Source organism: Hyperolius riggenbachi, chromosome 6 (assembly GCF_040937935.1).
Source record: "Hyperolius riggenbachi isolate aHypRig1 chromosome 6, aHypRig1.pri, whole genome shotgun sequence".
In the NCBI taxonomy this organism is placed as follows: domain Eukaryota; kingdom Metazoa; phylum Chordata; class Amphibia; order Anura; family Hyperoliidae; genus Hyperolius; species Hyperolius riggenbachi.
Genome location: NC_090651.1, coordinates 382,203,057 through 382,225,281, shown reverse-complemented (window position 1 = coordinate 382,225,281; position 22,225 = coordinate 382,203,057). Strand labels below are relative to the sequence as shown.

At 43.0% G+C, this 22,225-nt stretch overlaps 1 protein-coding gene across 1 annotated transcript in view; it reads left to right on the top strand.

Annotated features, from left to right (window-relative positions):
• The window catches only part of LOC137521976 (phospholipase A2 inhibitor and Ly6/PLAUR domain-containing protein-like), an 84,453-nt gene that overhangs the window by 19,496 nt on the left and 42,732 nt on the right, over window positions 1-22,225 (top strand). Inside the window, exons 3-4 of the mRNA XM_068241957.1 lie at window positions 8,111-8,251; window positions 10,434-10,553. Coding sequence (XP_068098058.1) covers window positions 8,111-8,251; window positions 10,434-10,553 — 261 coding nt within the window. The remainder of the gene's footprint in view (window positions 1-8,110; window positions 8,252-10,433; window positions 10,554-22,225) is intronic.

The window sequence follows — 22,225 nt, the reverse complement described above, 5'->3', positions numbered from 1 at the left end:
TCGTTAAAATAAGATTTATATAGCGGGATATTCAATGTCCTAAAGACATACAAAATCTTTGGCAGTAGGAACATTTTAAAGGATACGATCCTTCCTGACCAAGATAGTGTAAATTTTGTCAACTCTTGAGATTCCTTTCTAATTTGTGCTAGGAGGGGAACATAGTTAAATTTAAAGAGGTCGCTGGTATGTTGTGGGAGGTGGATACCCAGGTATTGAACCGAGGTGTCGGACCAAGGGAAAGGATATGAGGTCTTCAGTAATTTTTCCAAGTCTGGTGGTACGTTGAGACCTAGTACATATGATTTTGTTTGGTTTAGCTTATAATAAGAAACTAAAGCAAAGTCCTGAAGTTCTTGTAGCACAGCTGGGAGGGAAATTAAGGGTTTAGTGAGTACTAATGCCACGTCATCAGCAAATAAGCTAATGACATGTGTAGAGTCTGGCATAGTGATTCCATTAATGTTTACGTTTTGTCTAATTTTTTGAGCAACTGTTTCCATTAATAGAACGAAAATGATTGGGGAAAGGGGGCACCCCTGTCGGGTTCCGTTAGTGATGTCGAAACTATCTGACAGAAAACCGGCAGCATTCACTTTTGCTGATGGTGATGAGTATAGTGCCTTTATTGCCGTATTTATTGAACCCTGAAGACCAAATTTAAGTAACGTAGCTCTTAGGAAACCCCAATGAACTCTGTCGAATGCCTTCTCCGCATCCAAAGTAAGGAGCAGAGAAGGCATCCGACGGAGCTCTATATATCTAAGAATATTCAACATTCTTCTCGTTCCATCCGGTGCCTGCCTGCCTCGTGTAAAGCCAACTTGGTCAGGAGCTAGTAGTTCAGGTGTAACCTGCATCATACGGTTGGCCAGTAGTTTAGCATACAACTTTGTGTCAGTATTTAGCAATGAGATTGGCCTGTAGCTGGCGGGGCATAGAGGGTCTTTCCCTGGTTTAGGGATGACACTAATTGTTGCTGCTAGATATTCTTTGGGGATCTGTTGTCCTGAGATAAATGAATTAAAAAGAGCGAGGAGATGTGGGGCTAGCATATCAGCGAAGGTAGAGTAATATTCATTAATATATCCATCAGGACCAGGAGCCTTATTCCTTTTCAATGATTTAATAGTGCGGACTAACTCATCAATTGTAAAGGGACTGTTAAGCTTTTCTAGGTGAGAGGGTTGAACTCTAGGGAGATTAATAGAGGCTAAGTACTCATTAATTATGTCCTCTGTGGGTTGAGGAGTCTTGTCTTGATGTAAGTTATATAGCTTCTTATAGAAGGCAGCAAATGCATCAGCTATTAATTTCGGGTTTTGTATTTTATCTTTAGTAATAGGGTGGATTATTGTGTGGATTTTTGATTTAGCTTGTCTATGTTTAATTAAGTTGGCTAAGAGAGTACTAGCTTTATTACTCTGGGAGTATTTAGTAAGGTTTGCTCTCTGAAGGTAATAATCATATTTAGAGAGGAACAGGCTACGCAGGTCCTGGCGGAGTCTAAATAATTGTTGATATAAGAGGGGATCATTCGTTTGCTTATGAGCTTTCTCCAAGTCTCCTATTTGAGTTAAAAGAGAATTGGAGAGAGTCAATTGTTCCCTTTTCCGCTGGGAGCCTAATCTGATATATAGACCTCTTACATATGCTTTATGGGCTGCCCATACTGTTGCTACACCAACTTCAGGCGATGTATTGTGCAAGAAAAATTCCCTAATATGATCAGAGATGTCTTTAGAAATGACAGGATCAGACAATAGAGATTGATTAAGTCTCCACTGATTAGGCCTGGGTGCAGATAAGGTGTCTTTGATAGTTAAATGTACAGGGGCATGGTCGGACCAAGTTATATGTCCAATTGAGGCGTCAAGTACATTCTGCAGGAGAACTTTATCAGTTAGGAAATAGTCGATCCTCGAATAGGATCTGTGAACTGAGGAGTAGTGGGTATAGTCCCTTTCGGATGCGTGTAAAATTCTCCACGGGTCATATAAGTCATGCCATTGAATAGTTTTCCCCATGAGCAGTAAAGAGGTTTCCCTGGTAGAGGAAGAGTCTATAGCAGCAAAACATGCGTTAAAATCACCCCCCACCAGAAGAAGACCTCTTTTCACCGCGTTAACTCTTTTTAAGACTCTCTGCAAAAAGGACTTTTGAGCCGTATTTGGAGCATATATTGTTACTAAGGTGAGCAGTTGATCATTAACAGTTCCTACAAATATAATGAACCTGCCAGCGTCATCTATCGTGATTGAGATAGGCGTAACTTTAACGTCCTTGTGAAAGGCCAGCAGAACTCCCCTCTTCTTTTTACTAAAGGTGCTATGGTAACATACTGGAAAATTAGAATTCACACAATATTTGGTATCTCTTTCTAATAAGTGAGTCTCCTGTACCAATAAGACCTGTGTGGCTTGTTGGCGGGCTTCCTTCCATAAAAGATTTCGTTTAAAAGGCGAGTTGATGCCCCTGGCATTAATAGAAGATATTTTTATGGATGGTACACTATGCATAGTAGATAAGTAAATACAAGACATTGAATTAGACCCAAATGATGTATAAGACATTGCAAGTCAGCTACAATCATGTTGAAAAGCTGGATGAGGATAACGTTCAGAACAACATATGATATAACGGTGAAACATAATAACCATATAACATAGTTAAACATCATTAATCAGTAGAACCAATGTCCCAAGTCCTACACTCAGTGGGGGGATAGGAATACTTCCAAAGAGAAGTAGATTGGTATAAGACAGCTATCGAGTAGTATATACTCAAAGGAAATTGACCAATGGGGGGACAGGGCCTCGGCTATGAAGTGACAGTGCGCCAATCTTGTTGTATTTTTGAGGAGAAGGGGTTTTTGGAAGGTTTAGGAGGGTTATCCTGTATGTGAACTTGCATCTGGGTTAACAAGCTGCGGCCTGCAGCAACAGACGAGATTGAGTGAACTTTATTGTTCAGAGAAAAAACGATTTTCGTGGGGAACCCCCACTTGTAAGGAATGTTAGCTCCACGAAGTGCCGTTGTGATAGGTTGCAGCTCTTTGCGACGTTGTAGAGTATGCTGAGACAGGTCTGCAAAGATTTGTATCTTAGTAAATGGGTCTGGCAGGGTACCTTTCTTCCTCAAGGCAAACAATAGACTGTCTTTCACATGGTAGCACAAAAATCTCACAATAACATCCCGTGGTATGTGATTAGCAAGATTTGGAGGTTTAGGAAGGCGATGAGCCCTATCAATAATAAGTTCAATTTCAGAAGCATCTGGTAAAGCTGCTTTGGTTAATTTTTGTATGTAAGGCTTCAAATCACGGGGCAGGACTGATTCCGGAATACCTCTCAGTTTAAGATTATTTCGGCGTGATCTGTCTTCTAAATCAGCAGCCTTAGTTTTGAGCCAGTTGATATCATTTGTCTGTGAGTCAGAAACATCCACCATAGTATTGTGTTCTCTCACTAAATCACTCACTTTACATTCCACAGCATCTACCCTGTCTCCTAAGGTATTTAGATCAGATTGTAGATTAGAAGTGATAGTAGCCAGTTCAGAGAACAGGGATGCCTTAAAAGACAGTAAAATATCTTTGATGTAAGCCTGAGAAGCTGCCTGTTCAGTTGCAGGAAAAGTTTCAATAGTAGCTGTCTCTTTAAGAGTGGAGAGCGAGGTATTTTGCTCAGGGTGTGTATTTGGCTGGCTTACCGTGCTACTGTCTTCCACAAGCTCCATCCGAGGTTTATTCTTTGCTGGGCTGGAGGAAGGGGAGAGCTCTGGAGAGGGTGTAATCTGAGTCTCTGCAGCCAGCTCGGTTGTACGCTGATCAGAGAGTGCCTGTGTGGTCTCCTCTGTCAGGCCCTGTTGTGAGTTATCGCCATCTTGGGACCTGCGTGTCTGCCGCTGGGGCCGCTCTGCAAAATAGTCAGTGAGCTTCTGAGGACGCAGGGCACCCAATTTTCTTTTCTTGCTGGTGTCCAGCTCTACCTCCATCTCCTCTGCTGTTTTAGTGGTGTGTGCTGCTGGATTGGCCATGCTGTGAGCAGTTTTAATGTAGCCGAAGCAGGAGCTGTTGCCTCACACCTCCGTCCTGTCTCCTGTTGCGGCCACGCCCCCAGATGCATATCATTTTAAAGCTCTCTTTCTCCTCTTTCCATTGATCTATAAACCACCACCCTACGCCTTTTAGTTTTCTCTATTTTCGCGATTGAAATTGCCGCGGCCGCGATTTCGATCGCGAAAATAGAGAAAACTAAAAGGCGTAGGGCAACGATTTAGGTGTTGTCAGAAAGAGGAGAAAGAGAGCTTTAAAATGATATCCATCTTTCCATAGTTATATTGTATTACACAGGGCGACTTTTTGTCAAAGTCAGCAGCTGCATTCAGCAGAATGGAGCTGCTGACACTGGGGAAAGTGTCGTCCTGTGTAATACAATATAACTATGGCTTGATGGATATCATTTTAAAGCTCTCTTTCTCCTCTTTCTGATGACACCTAAATCGTTGCCCTACGCCTTTTAGTTTTCTCTATTTTCGCGATCGAAATCGCGGCCGCGGCAATTTCAATCGCGAAAATAGCGAAAACTAAATGAAGTAGGGTGGTGGTTTATATATCATTGGAAAGAGGAGAAAGAGAGCTTTAAAATGATATGCATCTTTCCATAGTTTTTGCACTGCTCGGAGTCCCTTTAATTTCTATGCTGTATACGTGGCTTAATGACCCTAAGAGATTCCACCCTGAGATCCAACATAAATATATGCAATACTGGGATCAAGCTTTCCACACCACAACCACACCAGACATCTGGTCGAAGATATGGCAGAATGCAGCCAAATCATCCATCTGCGTCCAAACTAAGGAGAACATTTACAAAATTATGATGTTGTGGTATAAAACTCTGGTACGTCTCAATAAATGGCTCCCCTCAATATCTTCGGCATGCTGGAGGAATTGTGGAGATACTGGTTCTTTACATCATATCATGTGGGACTGTCCTAAAATCCAATCTTTTTGGTCGGAGGTTATAACATTCATAAAAAGACATGCTGATATAGAGGTTCCTCTTGATCCATGGATTTGTCTGCTTGCTAAACCCCTACCTAAACTCAAAAGCTCCTCATCCAGGTTAACAAATCATTTTCTATCAGCAGCTCGTTGCTTGATTTCCAAGCACTGGAAGGATGTTCACCCTCCTACAATAGCAGAACTCCAGGTTAGATTAAAATATGTTTATAAATTGGAATATCTGACGGCTAAACTCCAGGATAAGATGCTCATTTTCTCCAGGGTTTGGGGTAATATATCTTTCTAAATACAAGCTATACGATATCATGTAATAGTTGGTCCTTTGCCCCATGGCTGACTTTTCCTTAGTTTTTCTTTTAGTCTCTTTTCTTTCTTCTTTATCTTTCTATCTCTCTTCATCTACGGGGTTAGGAGAGGGAGTGCCTTAACTGACACCCTCTCCTTTCAATAGGGTGATATTATGCTTGCTTATTGAGGTTCTACTGAGAAAAGTTTGGTTTTATAATTATACACACAGGCACAGTAAAAGTCAAAGTGAAAATTGTTGGACTCTAATCACATTATACATAATGGATATCTTCTCGGAATTGCCTGTACGGTTATGTGACTTTTATACTCATACAATGTTTGTCATATGTATATTGACTGAACCTGTTCTAATAAAAACTTTAAATATAAAAAAAGAAAATAAGCTTTGTTATGTTCTGCATTTTCGTACATTTTTGCGGAAAAATATAAATTTTTCATAATTTTTGTTAGCTGTAATTTTACATCGTAATTATGCAAAATTTTGAGTAGAATTGTACTTGATTTGTAAATGTAGTTGGGAACAGTAGTTTTGCATTTTTTTTTTATTTCAAGTAATTTTTGTGTAATTTCATGCTGATTTTTAACGCTTAATAGTAAAAGCCCCCATACATGCGATGATCAGTCACCAATATTGCTATGCATGTTAAGCAGAAGGGTGGGAACAAGAAAAAACAGTGCAAAAACTGTGATTTTTTTTCTGAGCTTAAAAATGTTTTGCATTTTTAAAATAGATTTTCTCAAAAACCACAAGATATTTTTGAAAAATGTTTTTGCCTTGTTCCCACTCTTCTCCTTAAAGAACAAGCGACACCCATGCTAACCTAGAAATAAAAAGCACATATATATGTAGATAAATACTACTTCTACTTACATAACAGATGTATTGTGCTATCCACGTAATGATTCCTGTGAATGTTACAAAGGAAAACCAGAAAATCCTATTCTAGGCAGTTGCCATCTTGCCAAGCTAATGCTGACTTCATATCCTCCCTGACCAGGGGCGTAACAATAGACCATGCAAGGGATGCAGCTTCAGGAGGGCCCAGTGGAAGAGAAGTTTGTTTCTCCTGTCCTGAGAGACTGACAACTAAGGGCACTGAGAGAAAAAGCTTTCTGCTCTCTGCACAATTGTTCTAATGACTGCATCTGCTCAACCACTAATAAGGAATCATACAAAAATTTGCAGACAAAGATTTGTAGACAGTCCCTATTCAGTGTTCAGCAGGGTCTTGTGAACAGTGCTGTTCTACCCCCAACCTTTCTACCCTTCCCCAAAGTGCTTTGTACCATAGTTATGTTTTAGTGTCTAGGGCCCTCCATCCAACGTTTCGCAGGGGGGCCCAGTGATTTCAAGTTACTCCCCTGTCCTTGACTTTTGTTTTCCCCCCTCCCTTCTCTTGCTCATTGTGTATTCATTAGCTGCCCTCCTCCCAGAGTCTTCAGACACTCCCACTGAGGTGTATACTAGGAACTACACTGCCTTATCCTCCAATCACGGAGTCACCTCAGCCTTGCTTGTAAACACAAGTAATCAGCTAGGCAGAGAAATAAATGGAAGAGGAGGAATATATTATAGATAAAAAGAACTCCCAGCATTCAACTCTTTGGCACTGTTTGGCACTAGGGCCAGTGCGCCTAAAGTATGTGATAACTACAAACCATAACAACAGAAAAAGTTTTGCAAGTTTTGAATGCAGGATTAGCATCTTTATCACTTAATACACTCAGACCAGTTGCTGTTGAAATTAGATTTTTATGGGGACAATACCGCTTTAACAAACGTAGCAATTTTGATGACAATAACATGTGTGGGAGCTTTGCTATTAACCACTAAATTTGGCACAAAATTATTGCAAACATTACGTGTAAATACAAATGGATTACACAAAATCAGTTGAATGTCCAAACCGTAATTATATACGGCCATAATTGCAAAAATGTATGCAAAATTTATCGTAATCATAATTAACAGGTTACCAACAACACTGAGGGGCCTGATTAATTGTTAAGGGATCTTTAAAGAGAATCTGTATTGTTAAAATCACACAAAAGTAAACATACCAGTGCGTTAGGGGACATCTCCTATTACCCTCTGTCACAATTTCTCCTATTACCCTCTGACACAATTTCGCCGCTCCTCGCCGCATTAAAAGTGGTTAAAAACAGTTTTAAAAAGTTTGTTTATAAACAAACAAAATGGCCACCAAAACAGGAAGTAGGTTGATGTACAGTATGTCCACACATAGAAAATACATCCATACACAAGCAGGCTGTATACAGCCTTCCTTTTGAATCTCAAGAGATCATTTGTGTGTTTCTTTCCCCCTGTTCTCATGCACTGAAGTTTCAGGCTGCTTGTTTCTTCCTGCAAACAGCTTTGCCCTTGTGTGTAATTCTTCAGTATGTGAAAGCCCAGCCAGCTCAGAGGACGATTTATCCAGCTTGTAAAAGATAAGAGAGAAGAGAGAAGCTGCTCTAATCCTAAATAACACACAGGCAGTGTGCATAGAGGGACCTGGAAGGGGGAGTTCATAGCAGAACCACAACACTGAAGAACTTGGCAGCCTTCCAGACACAGGCCAACAAGTCTGACAGGGGAAAGATACCTTGATTTATTACAGAGATAGTGATAGTATAAAGTGCTGCAGTAAGCCAGCCCAGAACACATTAGAATAGCTTTTTGAACTTGTAGGATGATAAAAAACAGGATGCAATTTTTGTTACGGAGTCTCTTTAAAGTTTTGTTTTCTTGTTTTATCTCCTCATTTACAGGGTTACAAACAAGTGTCAGCAGTGGTTGTGCCAGTGAGAACGTCTGCAAAGAGAACCGAACTTTGAGCTTTTTAACTCCTCCAAGATTACCAGAAACCTCTGAATGCTTTAAAGTGAGCAGCAACACGGATCTAAAACCAGGTGAGCCAAGTCAATGTTACGTACGGTTTGATCCACTAATGGCAAAATAAAGGTGCAGAGACAGCGCATGGCAGTTTTACTGGTACTTACACCCAAGGCCATTTTAAAGGGACCCGGGTATCTAGGGCAAACTTAAGCGTAGGCCCCACTAACCATCCCTCCATGGTCATTACCCCACACGATGGCTGCACCATCCATGCACTCTTCAGCCACGCTGTCTGCCTCTTCTCAATCCAGTGAGTGTTATGCGTAAACATGAGCCGGATAAAGAAGATGCAGACAGAGTGGCTAAGAATGCACGGAAAGTGCAGCTGCCACCCGCAGGGACAGGTGAGTGATTAACACTGCTATACATGGGGGGGCCCTTGGGAGCAGTGGGAGTGGACAACTTGGTGGGGTCCTGAGGTGTTGGGGCCTCTGAGCTCAGGGGCCTTGAGGCAATAGCCCCCTTTGCCTCTTTGGCAGTGCCGGCCCTTCGAACACCATTCGAGTAGTGCACACTGCACATTGCCCAATTAGCCACAAGGACATAGAATGCCTCCCCGACTAGACCAAGGTATCTTCCTCCCACATCATAGCTGTAGTCAGATGCCCATCAAAGTGGAGACACAAGACAAAGGGAAAGAGGAGCCCAGGAGAAATAATATATGTTAAAAACAAATTTAACTAAAAAGTTTGAGATGGCTTACTTCAACAACAAAAAAATTCATATATAAGGTGAATGATAATTTATTTTAAAGCACAGCCATCCCCACTTTTTAGTTTTATTTGTTTTTAATGTATATTATCTCTCCTGGGCACCTCTTTCCCTTTGACTTGTGCCAAAAAAAGACCCTTTGGGTGGGGTATCACCCACACCTGACCTCTTTTGGTGGTGCCACCACCTTAACCCGCCTGGCTGTATTCCTGAGCTGAGCTTGGGCTTGGTGACAGGAGCTGAAAGCAGTAAGCCCAAGCTTAAACCATCGCTCCTGCTTTTTTCCTGGGTACCGCGTGTGATCAGCGCTGGCCAGCGGGACTCCATGCTTCTCTCCCGGCACCGGGATCCCCTTTACCTCACTGTTGTTAGGTAAGTTTAGCACAGATCAACAGTTCATAAGTATCACACAGAACTAGTAGCTATGATTTAGGACGATTAGGCCCTCAGTGACGATTGCCAGCAAGAACAGATAGTTCAGGGAACAGGCAGTGGATGATACAGGCAGCAAGCGAGAGAGTTCAAGCGAGGTCAGCATGCAAGAGTATCCACGTAACAAGCAAGGGTCGGTCCAGGTAGCATGCAAGAGTATCCAGGAAACAAGCAATGGTCAGTCCAGGCAGCAAGCAAGAGTGTCCAGGTAACTAGCAAGGGTCGGTCCAGGCAGCAGGCAAGAGTATCCAGGTAACAAGCAAGGTCGGTCCAGGCAGCAGGCAAGAGTATCCAGGTAACAAGCAGAGGTCAGTCCAGGCAGCAGACAAGAGTACCCAGGTAACAAGCAGGGGTCAGTCCAGGCAGCAGACAAGAGTATCCAGGTAACAAGCAAGGGTTAGTAAACAGCAGACAAGAATGGTCAAATACAAGCCAAGGTCAATTCCAGATAATTCAGATATTATGAGTGCGCACACAGCAACTAGTCACAGCTATGCTTATCATGGGCGATGACTAGGAGCACTCTGCGCATTTTAAGACATCCATGCAACCAGTGTCCGGCCACACTCCGCACATCCAATCACAGAAGATGCACCTGCCTGAGTGTCAGCCGCACAATCAGCTGATGCTTGTGCTGTCAGCTGATTGCTGTCAGCTGACTATTGTTTGCCTTTGCGGAAGGTGTACTGAGAACGTGCCTTCCGCTTATCAGGAAGTGCGGCCTGTGTCCCAGCCTGCACTTCATCAGCGGGGAATCAGCGCCAAGACCACGGAAGCGGCGGATTCCGCCCAGGTCTCGGCGCAAACATCAGTATTCACAGTATATTTGTATATACTTCTTTGTGTGCCATGCGTCATTCTTCCACCCACACTCCATGTGGATCGTGTCCCGATCCCTGCTGAGAGACAGTAATGTGTCAACTGTGTACACGGCTTTAGGGATGAAAAAACGGTGCACAGACAACCTATCCTTTCCCTGTGACAGCACTGTGTGACATCTTCATTCTTCTGCTTCGGATTATATTAATTTACATAGAACTCTTTTTCCTCCAGGTCATTTCATCTGGTGTCACATTTGTCACAGTCACAATTTTGTGAACTGCATGGACAAGTCTTTCCTGTGTTCACCCTCCGAAGATGTCTGTTTATATGAAAACACGAGGAGTACATATGGTAATTGTTTCCAGTATGCATGCTTGACTTAAAGTACTTGGCTGCAATCTTTTTTTTTCCCTTTCTCTGCCTGAAATAATTAAACATCAGGAATGCAAGTGACAATTTATATCTGGGTCTGTGTTTGTATCCAGGTCTGTACTATAGTGTAAACCTTAAAGGAGATCCAAGATGAAAATAAACTGATGAGAAAAGCAATTGTATCTATCCTCCTCATAAAAATTACTTTTTTTAGATACCCCACAGTTTTATTTTATACTAGCTGGACGCCCGGCGTTGCCCGGGTATGTATTTGGCTAGTGTTGGCTCTGCCCACTTTTCCTAACCCTAACTCACAATTACTTAATGACCAAGTATGTGAGCTTTGCGGTCTTTGGCATCAATAATTTGCAATGAGGGCTCCACCCCTTTTCTGAATTTGAACCCCAATCACCCAATGGCCAACTGTACCAGGTACAGGTGATTAACAGTGCAAAAATGGCAGCAATTAAATATTCCCCTTAAAAATCAATAGGTGGATTTTGATTGGCTTTTATAGGCTCCACCCACTTTTCTGAATATTAATCCGAGTCACCCAGTGACCAACTGTGCAAACTTTGAGAACACTACCATTAAAGAGAAACTTCAACCTAGAATTGAACTTTATCCCAATCAGTAGCTGATACCCCCTTTTACATGAGAAATAAAATGATTTTCACAAAGAGACCATCAGGGGGCGCTGTATGACTGATTTTGTGCTGAAACCCCTCCCACAAGAAGCTCTGAGTACCGCGGTACTCTGGGCAAACTGCCACAATGTAACAATGTCCACAGACAGGAATTAGCTGTTTACAGCTGTCTCTAACAGCCAAAACAGCTAGGAGCAGCTACATAACCTGCCCACAGTAACAATGTCACCATGTGGTAAATGTCAGAATGTGAATCTGGGAGAGGAAAGATTTTACAATGAGCAAACACTGAGTAAATCATTTATACATAATTATGGTAAAAAATGAAGCACTTTTTTTACTACATTATTTTCACTGGAGTTCCTCTTTAACAGTGTAAGAATGGCTGCAGTTTACATTTGCGCAATGAAATTTGTATTTTTCTCCACTCACTTATTTCCTAACATTGTTCAGGTATGTATTTGGCTGGTGTTGGCTCCGCCTACTATTTCTAACCCTAACACACAATTACTCAATAACCAAGTTTGTGAGCTTTGCGGTTTTTGCATCAATAATTTGCATTGAGATTAAACAAATCTGATTGGCTGTTTGTGGCTCCACCCCTTTTCTGAATTTAACCCCAGTCACCCAATGACCAACTGTACCAGGTTTAAGGCTTGTGCCATTAACAGTGCAAGAATGGTAGCAATTACATATTCCCTCTTGAAAATCAATAGGTGAATTTTGATTGGCTTTTGTAGGCTCCACCCACTTCTCTGAATATTAATCCCAGTCACCCAGTGACCAATCGTGCAAAGTTTGAGAACCCTGCCATTAAAAGTGTAAGAATTGCTGCAGTTTACATTTTCTCAGTGAAATTTGCATTTGTCTCCACCTACTGATGAGACAGCATTGCCCGATTATGTATTTTGCAGGTGCTGGCTGCGCCCACTTTTCCTAACCCTAACACACAATTAATCAATTACTCAATGACCAAGTTTGTGAGCTTTGCTGTCTTCGGCATCAATAACCTGCATTAAAATGAAACAACTCATATTGGCTGTTTGTGGCTCCACCCCCTTTTATACATTTAAACTCCAGTCACGCAATGATCAACTGTACCAGGTTTGAGGCTTGTGCCATTAACAGTGCAAGAATGGCAGCAATGAAATATTCCCCTGAAAAATCAATAGGTAATTTTTGATTGCCTTTTGTAGGCTCCACCCACTTTTCTGAATATTAACCCCAGTCACCCAGTAACCAACTGTGCAAAGTTTGAGAACCCTACCATTAACAGTGTAAGAATGACTGCTGTTTACATTTTCCCAGTAAAATTTGTATTTGTCTCCGCCCACTTATGACCCGGAGTTGCCCGCTTATGTATTTGGCTAGTGTTGGCAGTGCCCGTTTTTCTAACCCTAACGCACAATTAATCAATTACTCACTTACCAAGTTTGTGAGCTTTGCGGTGTTTGGCATCAATAATTTGCATTGGAATATAACAAATCTAATTGGCTGTTTGTGGCTCCACCCCCTTTCTGAAATTGAACCCTAGTCACCCAATGATCAACTGTACCAGGTTTGAGGCTTGTGCCATTAACAGTGCAAGAATGGCAGCAATGTAAATATTCCCCTTGAAAATCAATAGGTTAATTTTGATTGGCTTTTATAGACTCCACCCACCTTTCTGAATATTAATCCCAGTCACCCAGCGACCAACTGTGCAAAGTTTGAGAACCCTGCCATTAACAGTGTAAGAATGGCTGCAGTTTACATTTTCCAGTGAAATTTGTATTTGTCTCGGCCCCCTTTTTGGTTATGGGAATAACAAGTATCCTATACTTTATTCCAGGTAATGTACTATGTGTGTGCCAAATTTCATTCAAATCCGTTCAGCCGTTTTTGCGTGATCGAGTAACAAACATCCAAACATCCAAACATCCGAACTTTTCCATTTATTATACTAGCTGGATGCCCGGCGTTGCCCGGGTATGTATTTGGCTGGTGTTGGCCTTGCGGTCTTTGGCATCAATAATTTGCATTGAAATAAAATAAATCTGATTGGATGTGGCTCCACCCCTTTTCTGAATTTGAACCCAAATCACCCAATGGCCAAGTGTACCAGGTATAGGTGATTAACAGTGCAAGAGGCTTGTGCCATTAACAGTGCAAGAATGGCAGCAATTAAATATTATTAAAAATCAATAGGTGGATTTTAATTGGCTTTTGTAGGCTCCACCCACCTTTCTGAATATTAATCCCGGTCACCCAGTGACCAACTGTGCAAAGTTTGAGAACCCTACCCAGGGCCAGCCCGCTCATGAGGCGGGGTGAAACTTTTGCCTCAGGCGGCAAATTTCCAGGGGCGGCACCCGCCCCTCCGTGGGTGCGGGGAGCCGGCCCGCCGAGCTAGAGGGGTAGCTGGCAGGACGGGGGTATTGGGCCAGCGGCGGGGAGGGGGGTCGGACCCCCCTCCCTCGCCTGGGTCCCCCGTCCTCCGCTCCCCTCCAGCCTAAATAGAAGCAGCCGTATGTGTAAGAGGCACGGGCGGGGAGACACTCACCTCCTCCTCGCTCCAGCGTGCGTTCCACTGACATCACTTCCTGCAGGACGCTGCAGGAAGTGACGTCAGTGGAGCGCACGCTGGGAAGAGGTGAGTGTCCTCCCCGCCCGTGCCTCTTACACATACGGCTGCTTCTATTTAGGCTGGAGGGGAGCGGAGGACGGGGGACCCAGGCGAGGGAGGGGGGGTCCGACCCCCCTCCCTGCCGCTGGCCCAATACCCCCGTCCTGCCAGCTACCCCTCCAGCTCGGCGGCCCCCCAGAGCGGGGGGGGGGAGGGGCGGCGGTGAAATTTTTTTAAAAATTTGCCTCAGGCGGCAAAAAGTCTAGGGCCGGCCCTGACCCTACCACTAGCAGTGTAAGAATGGCTGCAGTTTACATTTTCCCAATGAAATTTGTATTTTTCTCCACCCACTGATTTCCTGACATTGTTCGGGTATCAATTTGGCTGGTGTTGGCTCCGCCTACTTTTTCTAACCCTAACAAACAATTACTCAATGACCAAGTTTGTGCGCTTTGCGGTCTTTGGCATTAATAATTTGCATTAAGATTAAACAAATCTGATTGGCTGTTTGTGGCTCCACCCCTTTGTCTAAATTTGAACCCCAGTCACCCAATGACCAACTGTACCAGGTTTAAGGCTTGTGCCATTAACAGTGCAAGAATGGCAGCAATTACATATTCCCCTTGAAAATCAATAGGTGGATTTTAATTAGCTTTTGTAGGCTCCACCCACTTCTCTTAATATTAATCTCAGTCACCCAGTGACCAATTGTGCAAAGCTTGAAAACCCTGCCATTAGCAGTGTAAGAATGGCTGCAGTTTACATTTTCTCAGTGAAATGTGTATTTGTCTCTGCCCACTGATGACCCGGTATTGCCCGATTATGTATTTGGCTGGCATTGGCTGTGCCCCCTTTTCCTAACCCTAACACACAATTAATCAATTACTCAATGACCACGTTTGTGAGCTTTGTGGTTATTGGCATCAATAACCTGTGTTAAAATGAAACAAATAAGATTCGCTGTTTGTGGCTCCACCCCCCTTTTATAAATTTAAACCCCAGTCACCCAATGATCAGCTGTACCAGGTTTGCGACTTGTGCCATTAACAGTGCAAGAATGGCAGCAATTAAATATTCCCCTGAAAAATCAATAGGTGATTTTTGATTGGCTTTTGTAGGCTCCACCCACTTTTCTGAATATTAATCCCAGTCACCCAGTAACCAACTGTGCAAAGTTTGAGAACCCTGCCATTAACAGTGTAAGAATGGCTGCTGTTTACATTTTCCCAGTGAAATTTTGTATTTGGCTCCACCCACTTATGAACCCGTGTTGCCCGCTTATGTATTTGGCTGGTGTTGACTGTGCCCACTTTTCTAGCCCTAACACTCAATTAATAAATTACTCAATTACCAAGTTTGTGAGTTTTGCAGTGTTTGGCATCAATCATTTGCATTGGAATGAAACAAATCTGATTGGCTGTTTGTGGCTCCACCCCTTTCTGAAATTGAATCCCAGTCACCCAATGATCAGCTGTACCAGGTTTGAGGCTTGTGCCATTAACAGTCCAAGAATGGCAGCATTGTAAATATTCCCCTTGAAAATCAATGGGTGAATTTTGATTGGCTTTTGTAGGCTCCACCCACTTTCCTGAATATTAATCCCAGTCACCCAATGACCAACTGTGCAAAGTTTGAGAACCCTGCCATTAACAGTGTAAGAATGGCTGCAGTTTACATTTTCCAGTGAAATTTGTATTTGTCTCCGCCCCCTTTTTGGTTATGGGAATAAAAAGTATCCTATACTATGCTATACTATTTGGATGTTTGGATGTTTGTTACTCGATCACGCAAAAATGGCTGAACGGATTTGAATGAAATTTGGCACACACATAGTACATTACCTGGAATAAAGTATAGGATACTTTTTATTCCCATAACCAAAAAGGGGGTGGAGACAGATACAAATTTCCCTGGAAAATGTAAACTGCAGCCATTCTTACACTGTTAATGGCAGGGTTTTCAAATTTTGCACCTGGGTTGCCAACTTATCCCTTTAAATACTGACACATCTAAGTAATACAGGTTCTGTGGCTTCTCACACATAATCAGTGCCTAAACTGCATTTAACTAGCCACAAGACATGTATAATTCATAAGCGTCCGTATTTAAAGGGATGAGTTGGCAACACTGCTTTGCACAGTTGGTCGCTGGGTGACTGGGATTAATATTCAGAAAAGTGGGTGGAGTCTATAAAAGCCAATCAAAATTAACCTATTGATTTTCAAGGGGAATATTTACATTGCTGCCATTCTTGCACTGTTAATGGCACAAGCCTCAAACCTGGTACAGTTGATCATTGGGTGACTAGGGTTCAATTTCAGAAAGGGGGTGGAGCCACAAACAGCCAATTAGATTTGTTATATTCCAATGCAAATTATTGATGCCAAACACCGCAAAGCTCACAAACTTGGTAAGTGAGTAATTGATTAATTGTGCGTTAGGGTTAGAAAAACGGGCACTGCCAACACTAGCCAAATACATAAGCGGGCAACTCCGGGTCATAAGTGGGCGGAGACAAATACAAATTTTACTGAGAAATTGTAAACTGCAGCCATTCTTACACTGTTAAAGGGATACTGTAGGGGGGTCGGGGGAAAATGAGCTGAACTTACCCGGGGCTTCTAATGGTCCCCCGCAGACATCCTGTGTTGGCGCAGCCACTCACCGATGCTCCGGCCCCGCCTCCAGTTTACTTCTGAAATTTCTGACTTTAAAGTCAGAAAACCACTGCACCTGCATGCCCGTGTCCTCGCTCCCGCTGATGTCACCAGGAGTGTACTGCGCAGACACAGATCATACTGGGCCTGCGCCGTGCGCTCTTGATGACATCAGCAGGATCGAGGACACGGCAACGCAGGCGCAGTGGTTTTCAGACTTTAAAGTCTGAAATTCCAGAAGTGAACCGGAGGCGGGGCCGGAGCATCGGTGAGTGGCTGCGCCAACACAGGATGTCTGCGGGGGACCGTTAGAAGCCCCGGGTAAGTTCAACTCATTTTCCCCTGACCCCCCTACAGTATCCCTTTAATGGTAGGGTTCTCAAACTTTGCACAGTTGGTTACTGGGTGACTGGGATTAATATTCAGAAAAGTGGGTGGAGTCTATAAAAGCCAATCAAAATTCACCTATTGATTTTCAAGGGGAATATGTAATTGCTACTATTCTTGCACTGTTAATGGCACAAGCCTTAAACCTGGTACAGTTGATCATTGGGTGACTGGGGTTCAAATTCAGACAAAGGGGTGGAGCCACAAACAGCCAATCAGATTTGTTTAATCTCAATGCAAATTATCGATGCCATAGACCGCAAAGCTCACAAACTTGGTTATTGAGTAATTGTGTGTTAGGGTGAGAAATAGTAGGCGGAGCCAACACCAGCCAAATACGTACCTGAACAATGTTAGGAAATAAGTGGGTGGAGAAAAATACAAATTTCATTGCACAAATGTAAACTGCAGCCATTTTTACCCTGTTAATGGCAGGGTTCTCAAACTTTGCACAGTTATTATTATTTTTTAGTATTTATATAGCGCTGACATATTACGCAGCGCTGTACAGTGTGTATATATATATATATATATATCTTGTCACTAACTGTCCCTCAAAGGAGCTCACAATCTAATCTCTACCATTGCCATATGTCTATATTATGTAGTGTAAGTACTGTAGTCTAGGGCCAATTTTTAGGTGGAGCCAATTAACTTATCTGTATGTTTTTGGAATGTGGGAGGAAACCGGAGTGCCCAGAGGAAACCCACACAGACACGAAGAGAACATACAAACTCTTTGCAGATAGTGCCCTGGCTGGGATCCGAACCAGGGACCCAACAATCAGCCAATCAGATTTGTTTCATTCCAATGCAAATTATTGATGCCAAGCACTGCAAAACTCTCAAACTTGGTAATTGAGTAATTTATTAATTGGGTGTTAGGGTTAGAAAAGTGGGCACAGCCAACACCAGCCAAATACATAAGCGGGCAACGTGGGTTCATAAGTGGGTGGAGCCAAATACAAAATTTCACTGGGAAAATGTAAACAGCAGCCATTCTTACACTGTTAATGGTAGGGTTCTCAAACTTTGCACAGTTGGTTACTGGGTGACTGGAATTAATATTCAGAAAAGTGGGTGGAGCCTACAAAAGCCAATCAAAAATCACCTATTGATTTTTCAGGGGAATATTTAATTGCCGCCATTCTTGCACTGTTAATGGCACAAGCCTCAAACCTGGTACAGCTGATCATTGGGTGACTGGGGTTTAAATTGATAAAAGGGGGTGGAGCCACAAACAGCAAATCTTTTTTGTTTCATTTTAACACAGGTTATTGATGCCAAAAACCGCAAAGCTCACAAACTTGGTCATTGAGTGATTGAGTAATTGTGTGTTAGGGTTAGGAAAAGTAGGCGCAGCCAACACCAGCCAAATTCATAATCGGCAATACCGGGTCATCAGTGGGCGGAGACAAATACACATTTCACTGAGAAAATGTAAACTGCAGCCATTCTTACACTGCTAATGGCAGGGTTCTCAAACTTTGCACAATTGGTCACTGGGTGACTGAGATTAATATTAAGAAAAGTGGGTGGAGCCTACAAAAGCTAATCAAAATCCACCTATTGATTTTCAAGGGGAAAATGTAATTGCTGCCATTCTTGCACTGTTAATGGCACAAGCCTTAAACCTGGTACAGTTGATCATTGCGTGACTGAGGTTCAAATTCAGAAAAAGGGGGTGGAGCCACAAACAGCTAATCAGATTTGTTTAATCTTAATGCAAATTATTAATGCCAAAGACCACAAAGCGCACAAACTTGGTCATTGAGTAATTGTGTGTTAGGGTTAGAAAAAGTAGGCGGAGCCAACACCAGCCAAATGGATACCCGAACAATGTCAGGAAATCAGTGGGTGGAGAAAAATACAAATTTCATTGGGAAAATGTAGACTGCAGCCATTCTTACACTGCTAGTGGTAGGGTTCTCAAACTTTGCACAGTTGGTCACTGTGTGACCAGGATTAATATTCAGAAAGGTGGGTGGAGCCTACAAAAGCCAATTAAAATCCACCTATTGATTTTTAAGGGGAATATTTAATTGCTGCCATTCTTGCACTGTTAATGGCACAAGCCTCTAGCACTGTTAATCACCTATACCTGGTACACTTGGCCAGTGCTGGGCCGAAATTACGCATTAGTGTAATTACGCATCGTAATTCCCTACAAATGCACCGTAAGCATTACGTGTAAGGTTACGGTATTACACGTAATTAATTACGCGTAGACCGTAGGTTATGTTATTACGCGTAACAAATTACGCGTAAGACCGTAAACTCCTATTGAAATTACACAGTCTGCCGTAATCGCGTAATATTACGCTCCCGTATAATATAAAAAAGCCGCCGACTTTAAGGGTTAATAGCAAAGCCCCCTTAAGTGCTAAGAGCCTCAAATTTGGAGAATATATTAAGGAGATCAGAAGGAATAAGAGGGAAACATTTTTTTTCAAAAAGACTTTATAGTTTTTGAGAAAATCGATGTTAAAGTTTCAAAGGAAAAATATATACATTTAAAAACCCGCCGACTTTAACGGTTAATAGCAAAGCCTGCTTAAAATTTAGGAACACCAAATTCCTAGGGTATATTAAGGGGATCAGTGGGAATAAGAGGAAAAACATTTTTTCAAAAAGACCTTATAGTTTTTGAGAAAATCGATTTTTAAGTTTCAAGGGCAAAAATGTCTTTTAAATGCGGAAAATGTCAGTTTTTTTTGCACAGGTAACAATAGTGTATTATTTTTATAGATTCCCCCAAGTAGGAAAAGTTTTACTTACTTCGTTCTGAGTGTGGGAAATATAAAAAAAAAACGACGTGGGGTCCCTCCTCCCAGACCTCTTTAACCCCTTGTCCCCCATGCAGGCTGGGATAGCCAGAATGCAGAGCACCGGCCGCGTGGGGCTCCACACCCTGACTATACCAGCCCGCATGGTCCATGGATTGGGGGGTCTCGGTAGGGGAGGGGCAGCCAAGCTTTCCCCTCCCCCTCCGAGCCCTTGTCCAATCCAAGGACAAGGGGCTGTTCTCCACCTCCGATGGGCGGTGGAGGTGGAGGCCGCGATTTCCTGGGGGGGTTCATGGTGGCATCTGGGAGTCCCCTTTAAAAAGGGGTCCCCCAGATGCCCACCCCCCCTCCCAGGAGAAATGAGTATAGGGGTACTTGTACCTTTTTTGAACAAAAAACATAACCACGAAAAAAGTCCTTTAATATTCTTAATTAACCATTAATACTTACCTGTCCCTTTAAATAAATGATCCCTCGCAATAGCCTCGGAAATGTTCTATCAGTTACAATGTAACAAAGTTATTACAATGTAACAACTTTGTTACATTGTAACTACGCCGCACCCGACGTCACTCGCCGCTCAGCCGCCGCATACACTTATGCGTCCGTGCAGGACGCTAAGTCCCCGCCGGCTCCCGCTGTCCACCCCGCCCACATCTGTCACCCACATGTCACCCACACGTGGGTGACATGTGGGTGACATGTGGGAGAGGCGGGGAGGGCAGCGGGAGCAGGCGGGACTTAGCAGACCTGATTTGAAGGAACCCCATTGGTCTGCTAAGGACCAATGGGGCTACTTGGAGCCCAAATTCAAAGATGCTTAGAGAGCTCTGAGCTATATAGCTCAGAGCTCTGTCGGGTCCGTGCAGGACGCTAAGTCCCTGCCGGCTCCCGATGCCCTCCCCGCCTCTCCCACATGTCACCCACATGTCACCTACATGTGGGTGACATGTGGGTGACAGATGTGTGCGGGGTGGACAGCGGGAGCCGGCAGGGACTTAATGTCCTGCACGGACGCGTAAGTGTATGCGGCGGCTGAACGGCGAGTGACGTCGGGTGCGGCGTAGTTACAATGTAACAAAGTTGTTACATTGTAATAACTTTGTTACATTGTAACTGATAGAACATTTCCGAGGCTATTGCGAGGGATCATTTATTTAAAGGGACAGGTAAGTATTAATGGTTAATTAAGAATATTAAAGGACTTTTTTCGTGGTTATGTTTTTTGTTTAATTAAAATAGTTTTTCTAAGTGTTGGTGTGTTTATTTACTTTTAACTCTTAAAGGAAATGGGTAAGAGGTACAAGTACCCCTATACTCATTTCTCCTGGGAGGGGGGGTGGGCATCTGGGGGACCCCTTTTTAAAGGGGACTCCCAGATGCCACCATGAACCCCCCCCCCCCAGGAAATCGCGGCCTCCACCTCCACCGTCCATCGGAGGTGGAGAAGAGCCCCTTGTCCTTGGATTGGACAAGGGCTCGGAGGGGGAGGGGAAAGCTTGGCTGCCCCTCCCTTTCCGAGACCCCCCAATCCATGGACCATGCGGGCTGGTATAGTCAGGGTGCGGAGCCCCACGCGGCCGGTGCTCCGCATTCTGGCTATCCCAGCCTGCATGGGGGACAAGGGGTTAAAGAGGTCTGGGAGGGAGGACCCCACGTGGTTTTTTTTTATATTTCCCACACTCAGAACGAAGTAAGTAAAACTCTTCCCACTTGGGGGAATCTATAAAAATAATACACTATTGTTACCTGTGCAAAAAAAACTGACATTTTCCGCATTTAAAAGACATTTTTGCCCTTGAAACTTAAAAATCGATTTTCTCAAAAACTATAAGGTCTTTTTGAAAAAAAAAAAAGTTTCCCCTTATTCCCACTGCTCCCCTTAATATACCCTGTGAATGTGGTGTTCCTAAATTTTAAGCAGGCTTTGCTATTAACCGTTAAAGTCGGCGGGTTTTTAAATGTATATATTTTTCCTTTGAAACTTTAACATCGATTTTCTCAAAAACGATAAGGTCTTTTTGAAAATATTTTTTTTCCTCTTATTCCTTCTCATCTCCTTAATATATTCTCCAAATTTGAGGCTCTCAGCAATTAAGGGGGCTTTGCTATTAACCCTTAAAGTCGGCGGCTACCTAACATTGATCCATGTGTCAACTTTTCCGCTTGGGAGCATTGCCTTACGCATTAATTGCTAGTAAGAAATTATGCGTAAGCCAATAACGTAACAACCTGCATTATGGTATTCTTACGCGTAATTGCGTAAGGACCATGTGTAATTACAGACATGAACCGTAGATAAATGTCTACGCCGTAAGCGTAATTCCGTAATGCGTAATAGCGTAAAATTACGCGTAATGATCCGTAAGCGTAGTTTTTTCCATTACGCCCATCACTACACTTGGCCATTGGGTTCAAATTCAGAAAAGGGGTGGAGCCACAGCCAATCAGATTTATTTTATTTCAATGCAAATTAGTGATGCCAAAGACCGCAAAGTTCACAAACTTGGTCATTAAGTAATTAAGTAATTGTGTGTTAGGATTAGGAAAAGTGGGCGGGCCAACACCA